Below are 22,494 nucleotides of genomic sequence, written 5' to 3'. Positions count from 1 at the left end.
AAATTAAGGTTTATTTTTAATCAAAAACACAAGTTTATTTTTATATTTAAATATCTTACTAGAAAAAATCTAAAAATTAAATTGTTTAAAGAACACAAGTCTTACAGAAATATTAAATTACACACAACAGATATTGATAATCCAGCATTTCAAAACAAATAGGACTGCCTGGATAACAAAGAAATTCAATATTATTTACCTTTCCCCCACATGGGTAAGGCAAGTCAAAAAATATACCAGCAGAGGGGCGCCCAGCTGGCTCAGTCAGAAGAGCATGCAACTCTTGATCTTGGGGTTGTGAGTTCAAGCCCCATGCTGGGTGTAGAAATTATTTTAAAAAAATAAATAAATAAAAAATACACATACACACCCCCCAGCAGCTTATTCAGAAGGCATCTTTGGGAGTATTCCACATAGAATTCTAGTTTATGTCTCACTGAACATGGGACAAGGCCTGTCCCAAGTCACTGAAGAAATAGTAATACTTAAAAAGCACAATTCCAGCAATATAACACTAGAATTTATCATTTTGGTGTTCCTTTTGTTTCAAACTTCTAACTGGTTTGTAAATCACAAGTTGTTTTTTTTTACAAGTCTGGCTACAATTATCAAAACATAGCTCTGATCAACTTTCTGAATATGGTAGTTTAAAAACTTTTTAAAAATCTAGCTGCAAGCTATTAATAGATCTCTTAATATCACTCTTTTATCCGTAACAACTTTTAACAAAACACTTGAAAACTGTATTAACAATGAGAGATCAATAAGCAAATGCCAACCTGAGAGTAAATGTAGTTGTTTCTTCAAAAACTAAACAAACACCCTAAGAAAAAGTAGTAATCCTACAGATAGGCTAGGTCCACCCCTCAAAACTGGCATTTCAAGGATATAGTTTTACGTTAGCTTTATATTTAAGCCATTTGAAAGTTACAAACCTTAAAGCCTTTACTTATCTAAGATTTTTCAAATGTATATTCATAATTAAATAAAAGCTTCAGTGTACCTTATGTCCAAATAAGTATTTTAAAAGATTTATCATATTCAATCTAAATTCCATAGGTAGAGAATGGTGTTTTGTATCTATATAGAATTTCTAAAAATACTTGTCACTGTCACATAGAAGGTCTTCAACACTTGATAAATTCAAACTATACATGTAAGAATGTTACAAATTGTACCCAACAGCTAAGTTTCTTCAAATACATATTAACAGTTATAAGAGGTATGGCATGGAAGGGCCAGGGTAGAAATTAGTACACTAATAAACCGAGGTCTTTAAAATAAGGTAATTTTTCAGTGTTAATGCTACATTTAAATACAAAAATACTTGGTTACACAAGTATACCCTAGGATTCTGAAGAACAAAAAATAAGTTTTAGATACAGTAATCCCTCTCAGTAGACACTAGAAGCTGACATTCATGAAGTGAACAAAATTTTACAGGTGAAAGCTACAGACTGTTGGTAGTTATGATGGAAGCAAATACTATACAGTACACATCTACAACCCAATTTTGCTTCAGCATCCCCAGAGACTTAAAAAACATTTCTTTGGGTAGGTTGCAAAACACTGCTTCCTCTTTTATTCTCATCACCCCCATTAAGATACAAAGCTACAGACAAGAAAATCAAATCACCAACTCTAAGGACTGAAAGCTTAAAAACACACAAAAAAGCATCTTTTTTCCAACTCCCGAATCGGTATTCATTCCACCTGTTTGCAAATCCGTACTAACATAATAACACAAAACCTCTGCTGATCTAAAAACGGGGGGGAGGGGGCAATTAAGGGTTTGAAGTCATGCTGCTTCTACCTAGGCTTGGGGCGGGGGAGGGGGATGGTACAAAACAATGGATACTGAGGGGCTGGGGGAAAATCGTTTGGTCCTGAAGCCTCCAGCGTTAAGACCGGGGGGGGGGGGGGCGGCGCAGAAGAGGAGGGGAGGAGGGGAGGAGATAGAGTACTTTTCCTCTATTCCTAAAAGCTACCGCGGAAAGAAGCTGCCACCAAGCAAGTCCAACAGGGCGGTCTTGGATGCCTACAACTCGCCTCACCAGGCAACATACCCAAAGCCAACTCGCCACTCTTCACCGAAAAGACAGAAGAAGGGGAGAGAGTGGTGGGCTTTGGGGGAACGGGCGAGGAAATACCCCACCCCGCCACCACTAGCACTGCGCCAAGGCCCCCGCCGATTTACACGCCTCCCGGACGCCCACGGGGCGCCCCGCAGCCTGAGCCAGGTGCCCCCGGGGGCAGAGCCGAGCAGGGCCGTCCGCCCGGCGCCCCCGGCCCGCGCCCTCGCGCGGGCTCGCCCTCGCCCGGGCGCTGCCCCGGCCGCCCGCCCGCCGCCACCGCAGGCCCGGCCCCGGCCGCTGTCAGAGCCGGCCGGCTCACTCTCGGCGCCCGGCTGCGGGACCCGCACGAGAGCCGGCTCCGAGGGCCCAGCCCTCCCTGCGACAGCACCCAGGAAAGCGGCGGCGGCGGCGGCGCCTCCCAGGGCCCCAGCCCCTCGGGCCTCGCCCCGGCCCCGCCGGCTCTAGCCCCCCAGGGCGCGCGGGGCCTCCCCCTATCGACAGCCAGCGGGACCGCCCGACGGGTAGGAAGGAAGGCAGGAAGAACCGACTAACAACCACCCTCCCGCCTCAGCGGCCCCGGGTTACCGTCAGGAGCCCCAACTCCGCCATCCTCCTCGCTCGCCCTCCTTCCTCCTCCTCCTTAGAAGCGACGCTGCCCAACCACCGCCCCCCGCCCCCCCCCCCCCCCCCCGCCCCGCCCCGCCCCGCCCGCCCCTCCACACACTCTGGCTCCTACCGCCCCGCCCCACCCCTCCGGCGCAGGCCCGTCGCTCGCCGGGGAAGAAAAACAGGCGGAGCCAAGCATACCGACGCTGCCCAATCAGAGTGAGGCACTGGCGCCAACGACGCTGTCCAATCAGAGTGAGACATTGGCGCCAGCTTCCCTCCCTCCGCCCTTTTCCTTTCCTCAGCTGCTCTACGCCCTTTCTCCTGCCCACTGGGTGCCGCTGGCAAGCGGAGCCACAGAGTAAGCCTCCAGCAGGGTAGAGTGACAAACTAGCAATCGGAAGTTACTGTTGAAGCTAAGGCAGCCATAACTGATAATGGCAGGGAGTTTCCTGGCCTCCCGTCTCCAGTGTGACGTAGTTTTCCCTTCGCCCAAATCTCACCGTTGCCCTGGGCAACAGTCGAGCCGTCTGGGAAGATAAATCTGTAAGTAGGCCCGAAAAAGGACCAAAGGTGACCAGACATCCCAGGTTAGACAACTTAATTCATACTCAGAACTACCTGCCCAGGATGGGGGAGAGGAAGAAGCAGGTTTCCTGGCCCTTATTTTGCTGGGACGTCTGGTCACTTACCTAGGTGGACAAGAGGTTAGGGTTCCGAAAATCCCTGTCCTGCCCGGAAGTTGCATTTGGCACTTCTGAATGGGGTCATGGCGGAAGGGTGGGAATAGCCAGAGCCCCCGGCACCCCAGGGAGTGCCCATTCCAGCTGGAGTCGCAAAGTGAGGTGAGGGTCCGTCTGTCCTGTCCCGTGAGGCAGCCCCCAGCTAGACGGCCCGCGGGAGACGGAGAGCCGAGGAGGTGAGCGGGGCTCGCAGCCGCTTCCGCTGGAAGAAGGTTTTCTTTCCGGGCTGGCCTGCCCGCCCTACCCCCGCCCTTCTGAGGTTCCCTGTGGGGCGAGGCCGCTCCGTCGGCCCCTCGCGCCCAGCTGCAGCCAGCCGGGTCCGAAGGGGGCTTAGGCGCGCGCCGCAGGGCGGAGCTCCTCACTCCCGCAACATGGAGCTCCTGACCGCGCCCGTTAAGTTCCTATTAAGTGCTTTCACCCCGATCTCTGGAGGACGGAGAATTCTGGAGCTTGTGGAAATCGTTTTCCGTTACCACCTAGAAAGGAGGAAGGTGGTCCGCCACCGCCTCGGCAACACCTCTGAGTCTTATTTTCCCGCCTCCGGTCTTAACATTAGGAATGTTCTTCTTTTGTTCCTCCTCCTTTGGGGGCTTAAAAGCAATGACTGCATTTCTGGGTGAAGCTATACCGTCCTTATCCTCCATGCCTACATTTTATTAAACAACTTAATGTTTGTGAATATTCTTAAAAATACCGTAATACTTTTATATGGTTTTTTTTTTTCAAGAGTTCTCATTTTATCTCATGTAGTTTCTTCTGTAGGCTTGAGTCAAGAACTGTAAGTCATCTTGGTAATACTGGGTTGGATGCCTAACGTTGCCGGGAAAAAGACCAGGAGAACTTTCAGGTAAACTGAAAATTGTATTTACCCAGCCAGTCAACAAGGGTGCAAACCTACCTTCTTTACTTAATTTCTTTCTGTTTCCATACTACTCATGCTTGAGCCAAAATGAACTATTCTTGTTTCTTCCAAGATTAATCACTGAAGCACTAACCTTTTGTGACTCTGTTTCCATGTCCTAGTTATCCTTGCAGATGTGTTTCCAGATTCTCTGCAACAGGAAGTAATTTACTCTGTGCTTACCTAGCACTTTTTGTACTTCTTTTATGACAACCACTATTTTATATAACAGCTGCTTAAGTTCTTAGCTTTACTGCTATGTTTACATCTTAATAGAATGGTTTGTCTTCATCTCCCTATCATGTTATCCTGCACATATGATTTTGGTAAATACTTACTAAAAGATTGAATATATTTGGTGTTTCCCGGGTGCCTAAGACATTGCCAGCTTCAGTTGATTAAATTCAGTGTAGTTCTTGTTACTCAACCTCTTCTTAGATTGCCCCTCTCAAGTCTTTCCAACATGATTTCTTCCCTCAATTAAAAAAAAAAAATCATACATATAAAATGTCGAAAGACTATAATAAACATTCATATACCCTTCACGTAGATCCAACAGTTAACATTTTGCCATATTTATTTCATCCTTTCTCATGCTTTTTTCATTGTCATTAAACTATTTGGAAATAGGTTAGACACTTGTTGTTAAGCAGACACCTCTAAAATTTCCAAAACGTATTCCCTAAGAATTATAAAGTTCTCCTGAAAAACAAAGTATCATTATGACAACTAAGGAAATTAATAATTCTGTGATATTTAAAATCTACTCTGTATGTATATTCTCTCTTTTGACCCAAGAATATCTTTTATACCTTTTCCCCTGCTTCTCCAACAAAATTCAGGATCCGGTCAATGTTTATGTATTTTATTTGGGTGTTAAAACTCTTTAGCCTTAATCTAGAACAATTCCCCTATCGTTTTTTTTCCCCCTGTGACATTGTCATTTTAAAGAGTTCAGGCCAGAGGTGTTCTTGAATGTTCCCTTTTTTCTTATTTCTTATAAGTCAGAAGTTGATCTAGAGGCTTAATTAAATTCCATGTAAAGTATTTTGCAAGAATACTTCACAGTATTCATACTTCACCAATAATGATTAAGCCTTCACAAATGTAACTATATCTACCATTGTCCTGAGTTGCTAGTTAAATCCATCCCACTTCTCTGCACACACACCCTTGGTATCCTACAAAGAAGAGTTAGCATTTAATCCTCCTGTCTGTGGAGAGCAAGTGCTAGTGTCCTGGACTGTCTCCCTGTAGTGAAGTGTGGCTGCTGCTTCACCAACACTTGGAGCTGATGTGATGCAATCTGCAGCAGTGTAGTGATGTCAGCACAGTTTCATGAGTGTCAAGTCCTGGCACCCTGAGGACTGTTGATGAAAGATGTGTGGGCCCTGCAATTCAAAGACAGATGAATCTTGATGTTATCAAAGCAGATACCAAGGCAACTGCTGGCCATCTGGTATTTTGTGTGAGTAGGATGTGTCATTTTCTATTAACTTAATAGTAGTGTCTGCTGGTGAAGTATACCAGAACCAGTGGCATCATCCAGATTCATCCAAGAACAGTCCCTGTTCTTAGGCCTAGGCACAGTTCAGAAGCTAGACACCGCACATTTTATTCACATGAGTCTAAATTAATTAGCCAAATTGAACATGTTGCAACATTTTTCTACTAGCAGATGCCAGATAGCAAAACAGAATAGAACTACTATAGTTTCCAACCACATGACATATGATGTTATTTGGCATCTCCAGATGAATATTATCAGTCCAGATTAAGCTCTGCTAGCATGTGGGCAGCCACGTGAGTGAGAATGAACATTACCACTTTATGTCTGCTGAAAAACACTTTCTTTTTGGGCCCCCTCTTTCACCTTTTCTTCATCTTAGTTTACATTCAGAAATCTAATATGTGTTTGAAAATTCATCTATCAAAAGTCTTGAATAAAACAAAATATTTCATATTTTTCCTACCATTCCTGCCACCCCCATCCACAACCTGTAATAGGCAGACTGAATTTACTTAAAAGGATCTAAATTCGTAAATAGTCACCAAAAAATATCCTCTACTGTCCTTTACATAAACAGATTGCTTCTGTGCCTCCCTCAGTTCTCAAAGATTGTATTTTTGTTTCTTAATACCTATTAATGATAAAATAGGGCATTTGGCATATAATGTGTTATAGTGGTTCTGTATTCTACTGAAGTTGTGAAGTCAAGTGCCTGTAGCAATGGGGATGATAAGGGAAAGAGAACAATAGGCAGTAGAGGGGACTAGAGAACTCCCCGTGTTCATCTAAATGGGACATTACTTCCCAGCTGTAGCCGAATTTTGCTATGCAGGAATATGGGCCCGGTGTTGCTAGTTTTGTCAAGAGGACCTGAAATTTGGACTTTATATGAAGTCTTCTAATTTTAAAACATTGGTTCAAATATTTTTTAAACATTTAGCAAGCCAGCAAAACATTTAACTGGATAGGACCAAGGGCCACCAGTTTATGACCTGTGTTTCTTATGTGAAAACAGGATTGATACTAAGACTAGAATCTGAAAATACTTTAGAAATGTTTTTTGCCATATTTCAGGTGCATTTATTTTTCTAGGTTAGGCAACAGCCACTTGTCACCTCCATCAAAAATTCAGGATAGATTCTAATGTACACTAAGCTTCCATTCCCTCAATTACAATTTTAAAGGTTTTTACTCTTTACCACCAGCTTAAAAACTTGTCCACATTTTCTCAGCCTTGACTTATATTGTGAAATAGATTTGCTTTATCATATTTTCTTAAAAATATATTTAAGAAGGGTGCCTGGGTGGCACAGTTAGTTAAGCATCTGACTCTAGATTCAGCTGGAGTTGTGAGATTGAGCCCCTACATCAGTCTCCACACTCATGGAGGAGTCTGCTTAAGATTCTTCTCCTGGGGCGCCTGGGTGGCTCAGTGGGTTAAGCGTCTACCTTCGGTTCAGGTCATGATCCCGGGGTCCTGGGATCGAGCCCCGTGTCGGGCTCCCTGCTCAGTGGGAAGCCTACTTCTCCCTCTCCCACTCCCCCTGCTTGTGTTCCCTCTCTCACTGTGTCTCTCTCTGTCAAATAAATAAAATCTTAAAAAAAAAAAAGATGACCTATAAGGCAAAGGGGATGGGTGGAGAATTCTAAGTGTTCCTGCTTGCCTATAAGGTTTTCTCCACTCTGTTTTAATAATTAGCCTCTATAACTTTAATACATATCAATAAACTTATTTTTTCTAAGAATCTGATTTTATGACAATATTGTAATGGTTTATCTTTAAGAAGCATTGATACCCATTGATTTCTTACCAGGTGGTAGGGACTGACAATGAATTATGAATTATGTCATTTAACACACTGTTTAAAGCCAGTGCCATTATAAGCTTTATTTTACTGATGAAACTAAGGCTTAGAAAATTAATTTGTTTAAATAACCTGATTCCAGATCCTTCTCTCACCCACTACATGTGTACACTCATCTCTTTTTACCACCTATCCTACCACCATCTGCCATCTTTCCATATGCTTCTTAGGTGATCATATCTACGTCTATAGCTTATACTGCTGTACCATTGACTCTCTGGGCGTCCAGCCCTTTTTGCCTTCCTGTTGAACTTCCATACCCAGTGTATCTTTACCCAGTGATCTGTATGTACCCTCCCCTCCTTAACCTGTACCACCTCTGTGTTCTCAACTTCAATTAGTAGCTGCATTAGCCACTCAAAAATGTTAGCTTGAAATCTCAGTCATCCTTGATCATTTCTTTATCGCCCAGAGGTTGTGGGGGATGAGGGGGAATAATGGAGGATATTTGAATCTCAACTTCTTATATCCTTGAGTACCTTTTGTATCTTCTCCTCTTGATGCTTGTTATCACTGCTTTTGCTCATACACTCATCATCTTACCTAAATAATTATAGCTTCCTTACTGATCTCCTTGCCTCTAGTATCTCCTGTTTTTCCTTTTTGTCTAGAATGTGTTTCCAAAAACCTAATCACATGTCATATACCCACTCAGAGCCATCCAGTTAGCTCCCTTCTGTCTATAGGATATAAAGCCCAAACTCTGAGGCGTGGTATTTGAGGCTGAGTATGAACTGGCCTCCACCTTGTCATTCCCACCACCATACATATATTGTATGTACCCTGTACTCTCTAGCCATTTGCCTAGATATTTTTCTTTTAATGACTCTGAGCACATTGTTCACTTTGTCTAGAACACCGTCCCCTTGCCACACAGCTACTTCTCTGCATAGTAAACCCCCATTCATCCTTGTGGGACTAAGTATCACATTTAGTAGTTCTTCAAAGACTAGCCACTGTCACCTATCCTAAACCAACCAAGTTACTTGTGGTTTTGGTTTCTTAAGGCACAGTACACATGCTTTTATTAAAGTAGGTTGTATTCACTTATAATTATTTATTTACGTGTGTCTCTCCCTCCCCTACCAACCTCCCCCAAGTTCCCCAAAGAGAACCGGTTCTTATCCACTGTATCTCCTTCATTTAGTTGTGGCTGGCACTTACAGACATTTGGTATGTTTGTTGAAAGAAAAAATGTGTTTGGAAAGCAACATATGATCCCAAATTCCTCTCATATTAATGTTTATTTTCCATTCTGAAAGAATTAATGCCCTTGTCCTGAAAAGAGCATCCTTTCTACTCCAGTCTTTACTGTCCAGTATTTACTTTTAAAACTCTGTTCTTATTAACAGATATATAGCCACTAACTTCATTTTTCGTCTTCAGTAATTATTTTATCAATGTGTATATAAATTGTTTTGATTCATTTTTTACTAATAATTGTAATAACTCAATCCAGAATATTTTTGTTTTTCATTTAAATTCATAAACATTTTTGGGGTGCCTGGGTGGCTCAGTCAGTTGAGTGACTCCTGATCTCAGCTCAGGTCTTGATCTCAGGGTCATGAGTTCAGGCCCCATGTTGGCTCCACAGTGGGTGTGGAGCCTACTTTTAAAAAATAAATAAATAGTAAATAAATTTATAAACATTTTTGTAGAGAAATATGGTAGGAAAATCAACCTTTAAAATATTTGTAAGCATGAAAATATATTACATTACAATAAAGTTAAGTGGAATGGTAATAGAGGTCTAAGGAGAAAAAGATATAAAATTTCTGACTTAAAGAGTTCTTCATTCTTTTTATTAATGGATGATAATAGCTGTCAAATTTCTATATTCATATTATATTGGATAGGTTTTTAAAAGACTCATGTAACAGTATTTTTAAATATGCTGGAAATTATAACTACTTGAACTTAATGATAAATTCATAGGTCAATTTAGAAATGTTTAAAGGGGTACTTAGTTTTTCTATCTAGTTTTTAAAAGTCTCTGTGGGTGTTATGTAAGCATAAAATCTGAGGACCACCGACATATTCTCAGGGTTCAGAAGTACACTTTAGTGTTCTTGTGCAGACCCACACATAATTTAGATCAGGTATCAAACTAAATCACCCCAGAAATTTTTAACTTGTCCAAGTTGTAAGATTAATTTATGTTATCAATATGGGTATGATTGATTTAAAGTAGTAATCCTTCCTAAAGTGTCTCTCAGCTCCCACTCCTACAGCTTAGTAAATCTTTCATGACAAAGATTTGGTTTCCCTCCAAGTTCTTCTGCATTAATTTTAGGCATCCAGCTCAGTGGCTCTGACAGTTTTGCTTACTTCGTCATGACTTTGAAATGTACTATCTATCAAAACCATTATCTCTGAGACAGATTACAAACTAAAGAAACTATGGGGAAAGAGGAAGCAGATTATTTTCCAATTACCCGGACAAAGAGCCTCGAAAAATGATTGACATTGTATTCTCTAAGCATTAAAAGTCTGGGTTCTATTAGTGTAAGAATTTTACTTCTGCAATTGAATATGTTTTCTCCTAAAATAAACCTTGATAAATGTAACATTTTAAAATCTGACATAGTAGTCCATTGTACAGCTATTCCGTAATTTATTTAACTTTTGATATACTGCTGAACATTTTACTATTCAAAGCAATGCTTTAATGAGCATTCTTATTCTTAGTTCTTTGTACACTGGTGTATTGTTTTCTTTGGGGCTTATTACTAGGAGTAGAACATTTGGGTCAAAGAAAATGCATATTTTGCATTAGTAGATAATACAAAATTATTATTAATGGATACTACAAAATATCCCTCTAAAAAATTTGTACCAAAAAACCCCACCCACCAACAGAAAATGCCCATTTCCCTATACCTTCTCTAACGCTGGATACTATCAGGCTTTTGACTTTTTTTGCAAATTCAGAAAATATAACATGCACACCAAAATGACGTCACAGTGATTTTCACCTTTTTAATGAGTCCATGATTATTTTCCTCCTTAAACTACAATACCCTCCTCAGCACTCCTAAATTCCTTTAAACTATTTTATATTCTATAGACTTACTGCCTTACAAAATTCTATTATTTCTCTCCCCTTACTCTAGAGTGTTAAGCTTCAAAAGGTTTTGGGTTTTATCTGTTTTGTTCACTAATGAACAGTGCTTTGCACATGATAGACACATATTTTTAAGATTTTATTTTTAAGTAATCTACACCCAATGGACTCAAACTCATAACCCTGAGATCAGGAGTTGCATGCTCTTCTGAGCCAGCCAGGCTCCCAGACACATTTATTGAACTGAATGACAAGGCACTTCAAGATACACGAAGTTCAGTCATGGTTGGTATGTTTATTCTTTGACCCATATGTCCCTAATGTTGCATATATCTTACCTATCATAATAAGAAAGTACCCTTAGAAGCAACCACAACTCCTTAGGGCACATTACACCAGACAAAACACCCAGGTTTGGCTATTAGCAGGCCACCAGGTAAAGGAAAGAAATGCTCCTTACTTCTGTGGACTCCCTGGGCAGTTGATTATCAAGACCATCACTAGGCTACTAGGTAGCCTTGCCAATGAGGGCCATCCAACCACCACCTTGCGTATTTTAGCCCTTCCCTTCCTGTTTCTCTCCTGCCAATGCCCGGGGGGGGGGGGGGGGATGCCTAGGAACAATAACCAACCCTAGTAAAGCAGACACTCCACCCAGGCAAGTGACTGCCGGCTCTGATCTTCCCCACACCAGACCCAACCCACTCCCTACCAGGCCTTTGGCCCCACACCCTTTACAGTAACAATGGCAGCTTAGTGAAACAGAGAACTAAGGTTTGGTAGAGCACCAAGTTTCATTGTTTTCCTGGGGCCAGATTTTGGCTGTGAAAGAAATACAGGAGAGAGAGCAAAGGATAGTGGCTGAGTTTTGAGTAGCTGCAGTTGCTATTCTATAAAACATTAAGTATTCATCCACTCTTGCTGAAAAGAAATTTGGTGATACAAAAACTCTTAGCTATACTATGTTATTTCCTTCACATTTATCAACATCTGTAGTATCTATCCTCCCTTTTGGCAGTGTATCATGTCAGACGTGCACCAAATAAGGGCCTACTAAATATTTTCATTGTGTTATTTTGATGGAGAGACTTTATTATAGCTATATTCAGACTAATGAGGGATTTGCAATGCTATTAGCCTTCAACATAATCTGGAGGGGAAAAAAGGGAAATGATTACTAGGTACCACTGGCAGGCCTAAGTAACAAGAAAAGAATGTGGCAGAAGAAATTGTGTTGTAAGGAAACTGCATATTGCACTTAGATTCAGTTAGAGTTGCTTCATTCCTGGTCCATTCCCTATTTCATCTTCACTCCCAAAAAGATCAGCATAGGGGTAAATTTTGATGACAAAGTTCTGGAAAACGGATAGAGGTTCCTCAGGAACTTTAGATGTTCCAGAATAGGAATTTGAACAAGAAGCTTGGTGGATAGAGTAGGAAGATTTTATTACAAATGTCAAAGTGTGTAGAGTGGGAATAACTGAGACCAGAAGCAGCTTCACTTGATTATAACTAATTTGCAGTGGGCGGTAAAGACAGGCGCCATGCCAGCATCACCACTTTATAATAATAAATCTTTCTTCTGTGGTGATGTTGTGAAAGGCACATGGTAAGGTTGCATCACTATGGTGAAATATCACAAAACCGGTGGGACTGTCTGGAGAAGCATCTGTTTGGAAAAGGATTGTGCTACAAATTACAGCCCAGAACACCTTGAATATACAGCACAGCAGTAATCTGGAATGTTAACACTGGAAACAAATGTCATTAGCCAGTTGGTATATATGCTGATATCTAAACCAAATACTCAAGATGAAGGTATTTGCTGGCACTTTAGCATATAGTATCCCTGTATTAGAGGAAAGTAGCAAACTGAAAGCAAACCTCTCACTTCTGTTCTTCAAGAGCCAGTTTCACCTGTTTGTGTTGCTTCCTTACAAATGTCAGCTGTGTAGCCAGTAACTGATCCTTAGGATGCTTTTTGTCATTACAGCAAAGGGATTAAAGTAGAAACCAGCTGTTAGCTATTGAGAAGTGGGAATGTTAGGAAATACTTACCTACTATCTCCCCTTTTTCCTAACTACCTGCCCTACCCCACACTTCCCAAATGGTAATTTTTTATACCTCATCCACCATTTAGGGAGATGCTATCACTGAACCAAATAGCCGCACATAAATGCTTTTGGTTTTCCTCAGCTGATATCTATTAGGTAACTATGTCTAAAAAAAATGAAGTCCTACCTAATTTTTCACAAGGGGAAAAAATTTAGAACATGTAGCCTTCCAAATTGACACCTCCACTGATTAAAGAATGTTGACAAGGTCTAGATGCTTACGTGAACTCTCTCAACTTTGTTTCAATGAAAAGACCCACAAGATAATAATGGGAAAATTATGCAAGGATAGGGTATTTTGTTTTCTATAGGAATTGTGATTTCTTAAACTACAATGGAAATAAGCAATATGCTTTGTTAATTCATTCTTGAATATTAATAACTGATTTCTCATTGAAGGAAAAAACTTAGCTGTATCCAACAATTCAGATATGGCAGAAGTGAAGTCAATGTTCCGGGAAGTTCTTCCAAAACAAGGTATCTAAATCACAAATACTTAGGTCACAGAATATTATAGGGACCAAAATACAAAGTAGTAGTCATGGCACACAGCAGGCTCAATAGCCAAACATCTGTAACTATTTTGTATCCTGTATGCCACATTTACTGTCCACTTTTACTATGTTTCTTTTAGGAGTAGATTATAAAGAACTCATCCTTTTTTCCCCCAGTAAAAAGATGACAAATGAAGCACTGTTTCTTAAACCTAGAAATTCCGTTATACTCAAATTTGCAGATTAAAATATGAAATTTTCAGTGAAAAAATAGTACTGTAATTCACTAATGTTAAATAAGGTGTGAAAGTGGGGAGAAAGAAACCTAAGTCAAGCAATTGTTAAAGGCTGATGGTTTAAGTTAAACATTCATGTTAATGAATATTCATTACTATTAATACCATACTTTCACTATGGAAGTATTCGTATGCACTATGTATTCTCCGAAATCTTTTTGCAGACTAGACATCTGATACAAAATGTTGTGTGTCTCATAGGTAGCTTAGAATCTTAGGTAGGAAGTTCAAAATGTCATCCTTATGAACTCCCTAGAATTAAATGTTGATATATTTGAAATAACTGAAAACAAGAGTTTTCATTAACAGTGGATTAATTCTTTTAGACCTTCATTCTAGCTGCAAATCCAAACCACCATACAACTGGGCCATCTCACTAAATTCCTTCTTTTTAAACTTAGGGCAGTTGTCAGTGGAAGATATAACCACAATGGTGCTGTGTAAACCCAAACTTTTGCCCTTAAAATCTCTGACTCTGGAAAAATTGGAGAAAATGCAGCAAGCAGCCCAGGATACGATTCGCCAACAAGAAATGGCAGAAAAGGAACAACAGCAAATAACTCACTGAATGGTAACTTTGCACTTCTACAGAATACCCTGCATTACTATTAACAATAGCTAGACAATAACTTGTGTCTGTATACTGAAGATGGTGTGTGTTAATAAAACTGATAGTGCTTATAAAATAAAAATACCCAAGACTAATGAAACCTGTGAATTTAGACACTCTGGTTTATATTGAACATGAGCAATTAAAAAATTGAACCCAAATTTTATTGTTTTTTTTTTTACCCAAGTTTTTAGAACTGTAAATTACTGTTTCACCATTCCTATTACTGTTAAGACTCACAGATAACATTCTTAGGCACAAGTGACTAAATGCAACTTTTATATTCAGATAATCTTTACATGTTTATTAAAAACAACTTGAAGATACATTCTAATCTCGTACAAAGCGTTTTGGGGCTTTTACATTATTATCTAATTTTAAAACTTGTTTATGAATTTTGTGTTTCATATTTAAGGCTATTTTGCCTGACCAGCTGGTCCTACCAGTAATGACAAGACTGTATTTCTTAAACAAATATGATTTTTAAGAAACCTTCACTTATCAAGTAGTCCCCTGAGCTTTTAATGATATTGACTTTAAGGACTAAAGAATTACCGGGCTATCTTTATCATCCAGGTATCAAACACAATTAAAACCCTAAAAATAGAAAAAAATATGGACTTGAAAGAGCCCATGAGATAAATATGAACATTAAATTTGGGGTTTTAGTTCTAAGAGACTGCCTAAACCTGTAATGGGCATATTCCTAAGAATATGTTTGTTAATCTGAATATAATTCTTGGCTGGTTGCTACAATCAGTAATAGACAATTTAAATTAGCATAGACTTGGAGGCCTTGCTGAGTAATTAGGCTCTGCAAAAGAGGTTAGAAATGTGATCATTCTTTAGAGAACTATTATTAAACTGATAAGAACAGAACTATTTATTGGTAGCTACTATCTTTTCAGACACTGGACAAATGTAAAAACTTTTTGAGTCTCTGAAGAATAATTTTTTGTAACATAAACATTAGTTGGTAACAGAACTTAAGAATGATGAAACATATTATATTTTAAAAATATCACTGAGCTTTAGAGAAGATCAAAAAACAAGTATGTATGCATTTCCCACAGATAATATTAAAAGAATTTACTACTGTACTTTTTAAAAGTTTGCAAAGAACAAAATTTAAATTCACTGGGTTCAAATATGCTCCCTTACAGGATTTAAAATTTGCTGTGTAAAAGTTTTTAAAAAGACCTAAAATATATGTACTCCCAATAAAGAATCAACACTGCTTCACATGTTTTATTTTGTCATACATTCTTTTAAGAACCGGGTTCATTTTTCCAGTTTTGTAGAAAAATAGATGTTCCAGCCACCATTTATTTAACTGTCTAGTCTTTAAGACCAATCAATATGTTCCCTGGAAAAATGAATAAGTCTTATGACTAACTCATTTTCTTAAAATTCTTTAAGACAGAGAAATAACTTTTTTTTTTTTTTTTTTTACTCCCAAAGCACAGTATTCCAACAGCAGCAGCCAACATGGGGTTTTAGCAGCTTAACTTTACCCCCTAAATAAAGCTTTGTATAAACCAGTGATTTTACTACAAAAACACTGTCCTTGAAAGAAAGGAGTGGCAGTCAGACATCAATGCAAAACTTGGAATGATTAGGTCATAAACATGGCACTTACAAAAGGTAGCTTATGAGAATATTCCACTTAAGAAGTGGTTACTCTTCTGTCCCTCCTTAACACCCTCAAATGAAAAAAAAGAAAAAGATAAAAAGAAAACACTTCCTTTAAAAATTCCCCTTAAATTGTAAGTTTATAAAATTTCAGAAACGCCTTGTACCCCAAACAAGTGCTTCAAAAAAACCCAAAAAAACAACAAAAAAAAAAACCTGTGCTAACAACTCTTATAATTCAGATATATTTATATATTTTTTTTATAACATCTAAGACTGTAAGAGTTCTTATATTCAGTAGCTCTCTGGTTTAAGACGACCTCCATCTCCTTCACTTACAAAACGTTTTCTGCCCCTGTAATGAAAAGAACACAAGCATGAAAATGGATACCAATTCTGACTATAGATCAAAACCAAAAAAACCTTTGGGTTCTTTTGGTTAGTTTCATTGTTTAAAAAAAAAAAAAAAGTGAGCATACCTCTAATTCTTTTGAGAAAGACTCTTCCCAAAGGCTACATATCCTAGGATATTAACAAATCAAAGGAACGCTAATCTAGGCAGTTTTTAGTTAAATAAAAGCTTAATTATTAAAATAAGTTATTGACCAAATAGAGTCATGTTAAAAAGTTAAAATATAAAGCAAACATGCTATTTAGAATTTTAATATTTACTCCTACTATGTTATTAGTATTATTTGAAAACTAAACAGTGAGCCAAAGAAACACCAACATGACTTGGAATTATGCAAACTAGAGCTACAGAACCTATGAAAATATCCATGTTTAAAAATTTTTTTTAGTTTTTTTTCTCAAATGTAGAAAAGCCATAACCTGTACATGCAGAAACAAATCAGAATCCAATTAATTGCAGTCTATGCCCCATTTTGGAATTCCTACTATTTCAAACTCAAGAGACCTTGCTTCATAATGTAAAACACTTATGCTGTATATGTAGCTATACACAGTAGCCAACAACCCAGGAGAAATAGTTGACCAGGAGCCTAAAGCAGTAAGTGGAAAACAGAGTTTGCTCAGGATTAGCCCTCATTCTCTAACCATAAACCAACATGCACAAGCATTCAAGACCACATACAAATGTGCACTTCACCCAAATAAGCTAATGGGTAGAGGATAAAAAGTCACAGTTCTACGGCAAACAAAGAACATTTAGGTATCTCCTCAACTGATCCTTAGAGTAAAGCCACAATAGAAATGACCAGTTAGACTTCTGAACAGAAGCTGAAAAGTTTAAAACGCTAGTGCCAAGGTGTTCCCCCTTTTCATACTAAGTCTAAGTGGAAATCAGCTACATTTTCCTGCACATAAAGGCTTCAGACTATAATATTAGAGACTGAGATGGGGAACAAAGCAGTAAGTATCAAGAACCTTACCAAAGCTGACAGTATTTACTGATGTACACCACTTGGCACATAAATGATGCCATCACCAAGCAGAGATCTATATATGTATTTTTAGAGATCTGTATGTTAAAACATTTTTATCAAAGCCATTAAACTCTATCTTCCTCCTCTCTCAATGGCATCTAAACTTTCTAGAGGAAAAGACACTACTAGGAACTATTTTTTCTAAGACTTAATTCTCACAATCAACTTCAATAAAAACAAAGCTTTGCAATTTTTTCAGATAAAAATTATAAAAACTTAAAATGCACATAAAGCAGACATACACATACTCAAGTTTAGCTATTACTAACATTTATATCTATTTATAAACTTCATTATAAGCTTTATTTTAACCACAAAAAAAACTCAGCAACTCCTAAAGAGTTAGATTCTAGTAGCACAAATATATCATCTCCAAGGAATCACACACATCCACTTTCCAATGGGATAAGATCCAATTAGCCTTAATTCTCCATTCCATGAAGGAGAAAAAGGAAGTTACATGGAGTACAGGAATGAGCCTAGATCTTTGAAGCCAGGAAAGGTCTGGATTCATCCTTGGCCTCTACCATGTGTGACCTTAGGAAAAGTATACTACACTTCCTTAAACCTCAATTTTCTCCTCTTATTGGTGATAATATCTATTCTGAAATAATATTTCAAGTACTTAGAACAGAGCCTGGTACACAGAACTACTACACAAAGCTAGTTTCCTTCCAGTGAACAAGGGCTTCATGAAGTAGCCCTGTATAGATTTACAAGGGGGCAAAATAAGCTTTGCCCTTGTTTTTCCATAAACTCAAAACAGATGATTTTCACTCTTGAGTGGCTTTAGGGGAGATGTTATTTTTCTGACAGAATTCCAGAATTTTTCTGGAATGACAGAAAATTAGCTTAGCCTTCCCAAGCACTCAGCCAGTATCTTATGTGAAAAAAGTAATAAAGTACCTTGAAGGACAAAGATCTCTGAGTTGTTTGGAAATTATTCCAGCCTGAAAACATTCTTCTACAAATCGCTCAAGCACAGAGTATGAATGTGGGACATCCAGATTAATGTCTGGAATTTCATTGTAAATTCTCTCATAACCCTAAAACAATAAAATTATATACAGAATGTTAGCCCATATGAAATACATAATGCCATACAACCCATCATTGTCATCAAGCTACATTTAAGGCCTTAACTGTTCATAAAATTAGAATGAAGTCAGATCTGATCCTTGAAAAGTATAGACAGCAGGTATATTTGTCATAGAATGTCTTCTTTTAAAACTTCTCTCAGGGCGCCTGGGTGGCTCAGTCATTAAGCGTCTGCCTTCAGCTCAGGTCATGATCCCAGGGTCCTGGGATCGCGTCCCACATCGGGCTCCCTGCTCGGCGGGAAGCCTGCTTCTCCCTCTCCCACTCCCCCTGCTTGTGTTCCTGCTCTCGCTGTCTCTCTCTCTGTCAAATAAATAAAATCTTTAAAAAAATAAAATAATAAAATAATAAAATAAAACTTCTCTCAAAAGAGTTTAGGTAGACATCCATCAGACACTGGACATACTTCTTCACCATCTACTTCTCTATATACATTTACTAGACTTCTAAAAAGTATAAGGCAAGTAAGAACCTCACCAGTATTTCAAATCGGAATAAATTAAATACTTTAAAGTATATATGTTAAAAGATCACATTCATGTTTGTTTCTAGATATAAAATAGAAACTATCATATCTTTAAAAGCAGAACTCTTGAGGAAGAACAATCACATCTTAAAAAAACCCACTAAAGTGTTACTTTTAAGAAACGGCTACAAGAGGTCAAACATAATCACAACCATTAAAAAAACAAACAACTAACTATAGGCACAGTACTATTAAACATACCTAAAAGAACATTTCACTGATAATTCATAATCTTTATTCAATCATTATACATTTAAGGTATAAGCCTAAAATTGTTCAAAATAATGTTATACTTACTCTTTTCATTTGGTCTAGAGTAATGGTAGAAAATTTCCAAAGAGATTTTAATAAATCCAAAATCATCTTAAATGTACTTTCTCCAGTTGACTCTAAAACCATTACAATGGCCTAAAAATTGAATGAATGAACAAATGTTTGGTCATTAATTCATATAAAGAAACTGCTCCTAAATGTATCAGATTCCTTTTGTCTGATATGTAATTATAATCATTATAAAAATTTAAAAACAACATACTCCCTTAACATTAAAATTTAAAAAAAAAAGATGTATGCTATTAAAGAAGCATTAAGTCATTGTGGTACAAAAAGGAACACTTAATAATTCTCTTTGGAAAGTCAAAGTAATCAAGTAATCTTACTTCATATACAAGCTCATGGTGAAAATGAGGTACTTCCAGTTCCTTAAGGCAATGTTCAGCTTCAGATATGTCTCCAGAGAGTAAATACTCTTTCAGCAGCATATCAATCTATTAAATTTAAAAATTGAGATATGTTAGAATTCCTAGTTTTTATTTTTATTTCTTAAAGATTTTATTTATTCATTTTGAGAGAGAGAGAGTGCACACGTGCACACAGAGGAAGAGGGAGAAAGATTCTGAGGCAGACTCCACACCAACCAAGCACAGAGCCCGAGGTGGGGCTCTATCCCACAACTGCCAGACCAGGACCTGAGCCAAAACCAAGAGTCTGACGCTCAACTGACTGAGCAACCAAGGCGCCCCTAGAATTCCTAATTTAAAAGAAAAAAGAAAAAAAAAACTGCTTTTTGCCCATAGGATTTACTTACTCCCAAAGCAGGTCACAAACAGCTGTGTAAGAACATACAGACTTGACACAACACTATCACAACAGATTTTTTTTCATAATTAAAAAGTAAACCCCCGATTTTTAAGTGGTTCATAATTATAAAGAAAATGCAGTGCTTCAGTGTGTCTTAATAATCACTGAGATCTAGGAGTAGACTTAAGATGTACATGGCCTGAGTTGTGACCATAATGCTTCAATGCTCGCTATAAAACAAGGAATTTTAAAGACCACTAGAGGGCACTGACTGAAAGTCTCAAGATACATTTTTAATAAAGTGTCACAAACTTTCACTTCCATCAGGATGACCTTAATAATAGTGCACTGGCAGCCAAAAAAATGAGTGATGATAACAGAGCAAAATATCCATATACTTTCTCTTTTCTCTACAGCTAAGGATTTGAAACCAATTATCTAAGATGTTCATCAGTAGTTCAGCTTCTAGTTGTAGCTAAAGAGGCAAGACTTGACTTTCTTGTTCAAATACAATAACCTCTATGGCTCCAGAGAAAAGGAGGAAAAAGTTTTCCAGCATAAGAACTTCAACAAGAATGTTCTTCCTAATACACTGCCTGTTAAAATCACCTTTGCACCTAGTACATACTCAATGAATGTTGGCTGAATGAAGTAAATAATCTCATTTAAGTATCTTTGACTTCAACTTCTGCAATGTATTTTCATGAAAGGTAAAGTAAAATTTATCAGTAGAATACATCCTAATGAGTAATTCCTACTATCCTGCTTTAGGAAAGTAAATATTTAAAGCATGGCACTTGAATAACATGTTTTTACTTTATACTTGTAAATTAATACATTTTATTATTTAAATTATATCATTTAGAGTTTTGTAACTTTGTTATGCAACTTTAAGTATTTAAATGGTTCCCGTTAGGTTCCGAGGATTTTTTTTGAGAATGATAAATCATAAATACATGTATACATTTCTAAAAGTCTCTTTGTCCAACTCATCCCTCCATGTAAAAAGATATGAATATCCAAATAATGTGAACCTTAAACTCATATTGGTAGTTTTATTCCAATTTTTATCTTGACTATTTTCTGATTGAGATAATTCACATAAAATAGTTTGACAGTTTCTCAAAATACTAATTTTAGGGGAGTATTACCATCTTTTTTTTAAGTTTTGGGTTTTTTTTAGTAATCTCTACACCGAACGTGAGGCTCAAACTCACAACCCTGAGATCAAGAGTCAAGCTCCTCCAACTGAGAAAGCCAAGGGCCCTGAGTATTACCACCTTAACAATATTACGTCTTCCAATCCATAAATGTAGGGTATCTGGGTATCTTTCTACTTATTTAGGTCTTAATTTATTTCAACAATGTTTTGCAGTTGTTGGTATATAAGAATTACACTTGTTTTGTTAAATTTATTCCTAAATATTTTAGTATTTTCTATTCTATTGTAAAAGAAATTGTTTCCTAATTTCACTTCAAAACATTCATTGCTAGTGTACAGAACTAGAACTGAATATTGTATATTGATCTTATATCCTACAACCCTGCTGAATTCATTTATTAGTTGACAGTTTGGTTTTTGTTTTTTTGTAGATTCATTCAGATTTTCTATATGCAGATCATGTCATCTGGGAATAAAGATAAAGTTTTACTTCTTCCTTTCCCATCTAGATGCCTTTTATGTCAAATTCTTGCCAAAATGCCCTGGTATCTTGACTGTGTTTATACCCAATCTTCCCAACAACTTGAAAAATTTTTTAAAACCAGATGTTGCAATCATGACATTACAAACACCAACTTATCTACTTTAAGATATATAAAAGCAAACTGGTCAAAATCTATACTTTCAGCTCCTTAACCCCCAAACTAAGTACACATATCACTAAAAGATTAAATATCGAAACTATAGTCACATGAAAAGAATATACTCAAAAATCAGAAGCACATGAGCTATATAAATCTTCTAATTTTCTTAACAATACGCAAATAAGATTAAATACTTTTTCTGGTTTCCTGTTATACAACATTACTTTATTGCCGGAAAAAAAGATCCACAGAGAATAAATCTGGCATTTTAATGCAAAAATCAATCATTTTTACTTTTAAAGCATGCATACAGGTAGCGAACTTCCTTACAAAAATCTACCACTCTGATCTACTCTAGTGTTCATAATTCATAACTTATGATCTCAGAGTATCCAGTTTCAAATTACTCATTTAAAAATGTAGTTATGGGGCGCCTGGGTGGCTCAGTTGGTTAAGCGACTGCCTTCGGCTCAGGTCATGATCCTGGAATCCCTGGATCGAGTCCCGCATCGGGCTCCCCGCTCAGCAAGGAGCCTGCTTCTCCCTCTAACCCTAGCCCCTCTCATGTACTCTCTCTCTCATTCTCGCTCTCTCAAATAAATAAATCTTTAAAAAATAAATAAATAAA

General features: G+C 37.9%; 3 protein-coding genes across 8 annotated transcripts in view; 1 reads left to right on the top strand and 2 right to left on the bottom strand.

The window, feature by feature from the left end:
- SHOC2 (SHOC2 leucine rich repeat scaffold protein) overlaps positions 1 to 3,429 on the bottom strand; it is a 92,005-nt gene extending 88,576 nt beyond the window's left edge. Inside the window, exon 1 of one of the 2 annotated variants that reach the window (XM_021699888.2) lies at positions 3,374 to 3,429. The gene's annotated coding sequence lies outside the window, so the exon portion shown is untranslated. Of the gene's footprint in view, positions 1 to 2,660; positions 2,720 to 3,373 lie in introns of those variants that run through there. The other variant, XM_021699887.2, reaches the window with a different exon arrangement.
- On the top strand, positions 3,122 to 14,440 carry BBIP1 (BBSome interacting protein 1). 4 transcript variants are annotated; one of them, XM_021699891.2, is made up of 4 exons: positions 3,122 to 3,227; positions 4,175 to 4,271; positions 13,279 to 13,356; positions 14,071 to 14,440. In XM_021699891.2, the coding sequence occupies exons 3-4, from the start codon at positions 13,311 to 13,313 to the stop codon at positions 14,235 to 14,237; spliced, it is 213 nt and encodes a 70-aa protein (XP_021555566.1). In that variant the 5' UTR covers positions 3,122 to 3,227; positions 4,175 to 4,271; positions 13,279 to 13,310; the 3' UTR covers positions 14,238 to 14,440. The 4 variants fall into 4 exon arrangements, with proteins under 4 accessions (XP_021555566.1, XP_021555567.1, XP_021555569.1 ...); XM_021699892.2 differs by having other exon boundaries at positions 3,126 to 3,271; XM_021699894.2 differs by having other exon boundaries at positions 3,213 to 3,271; positions 4,187 to 4,271.
- Positions 14,422 to 22,494, bottom strand: part of PDCD4 (programmed cell death 4) — a 28,693-nt gene continuing 20,620 nt past the window's right edge. For both annotated transcript variants that reach the window (XM_021699889.2, XM_021699890.2), the window contains 4 exons: positions 19,640 to 19,747; positions 19,278 to 19,388; positions 18,263 to 18,402; positions 14,422 to 16,266 (listed from right to left, as the gene is read on the bottom strand). In XM_021699889.2, the coding sequence (XP_021555564.1) occupies positions 16,206 to 16,266; positions 18,263 to 18,402; positions 19,278 to 19,388; positions 19,640 to 19,747 (420 nt within the window). In that variant the 3' untranslated portion in view covers positions 14,422 to 16,205. The remainder of the gene's footprint in view (positions 16,267 to 18,262; positions 18,403 to 19,277; positions 19,389 to 19,639; positions 19,748 to 22,494) is intronic.

The sequence above is a fragment of the Neomonachus schauinslandi genome, chromosome 6 (assembly GCF_002201575.2).
Source record: "Neomonachus schauinslandi chromosome 6, ASM220157v2, whole genome shotgun sequence".
NCBI lineage: Eukaryota > Metazoa > Chordata > Mammalia > Carnivora > Phocidae > Neomonachus > Neomonachus schauinslandi.
The sequence above is the reverse complement of the archived record's forward strand: the minus strand, read 5'-3'. Positions and strand labels throughout refer to the sequence as shown.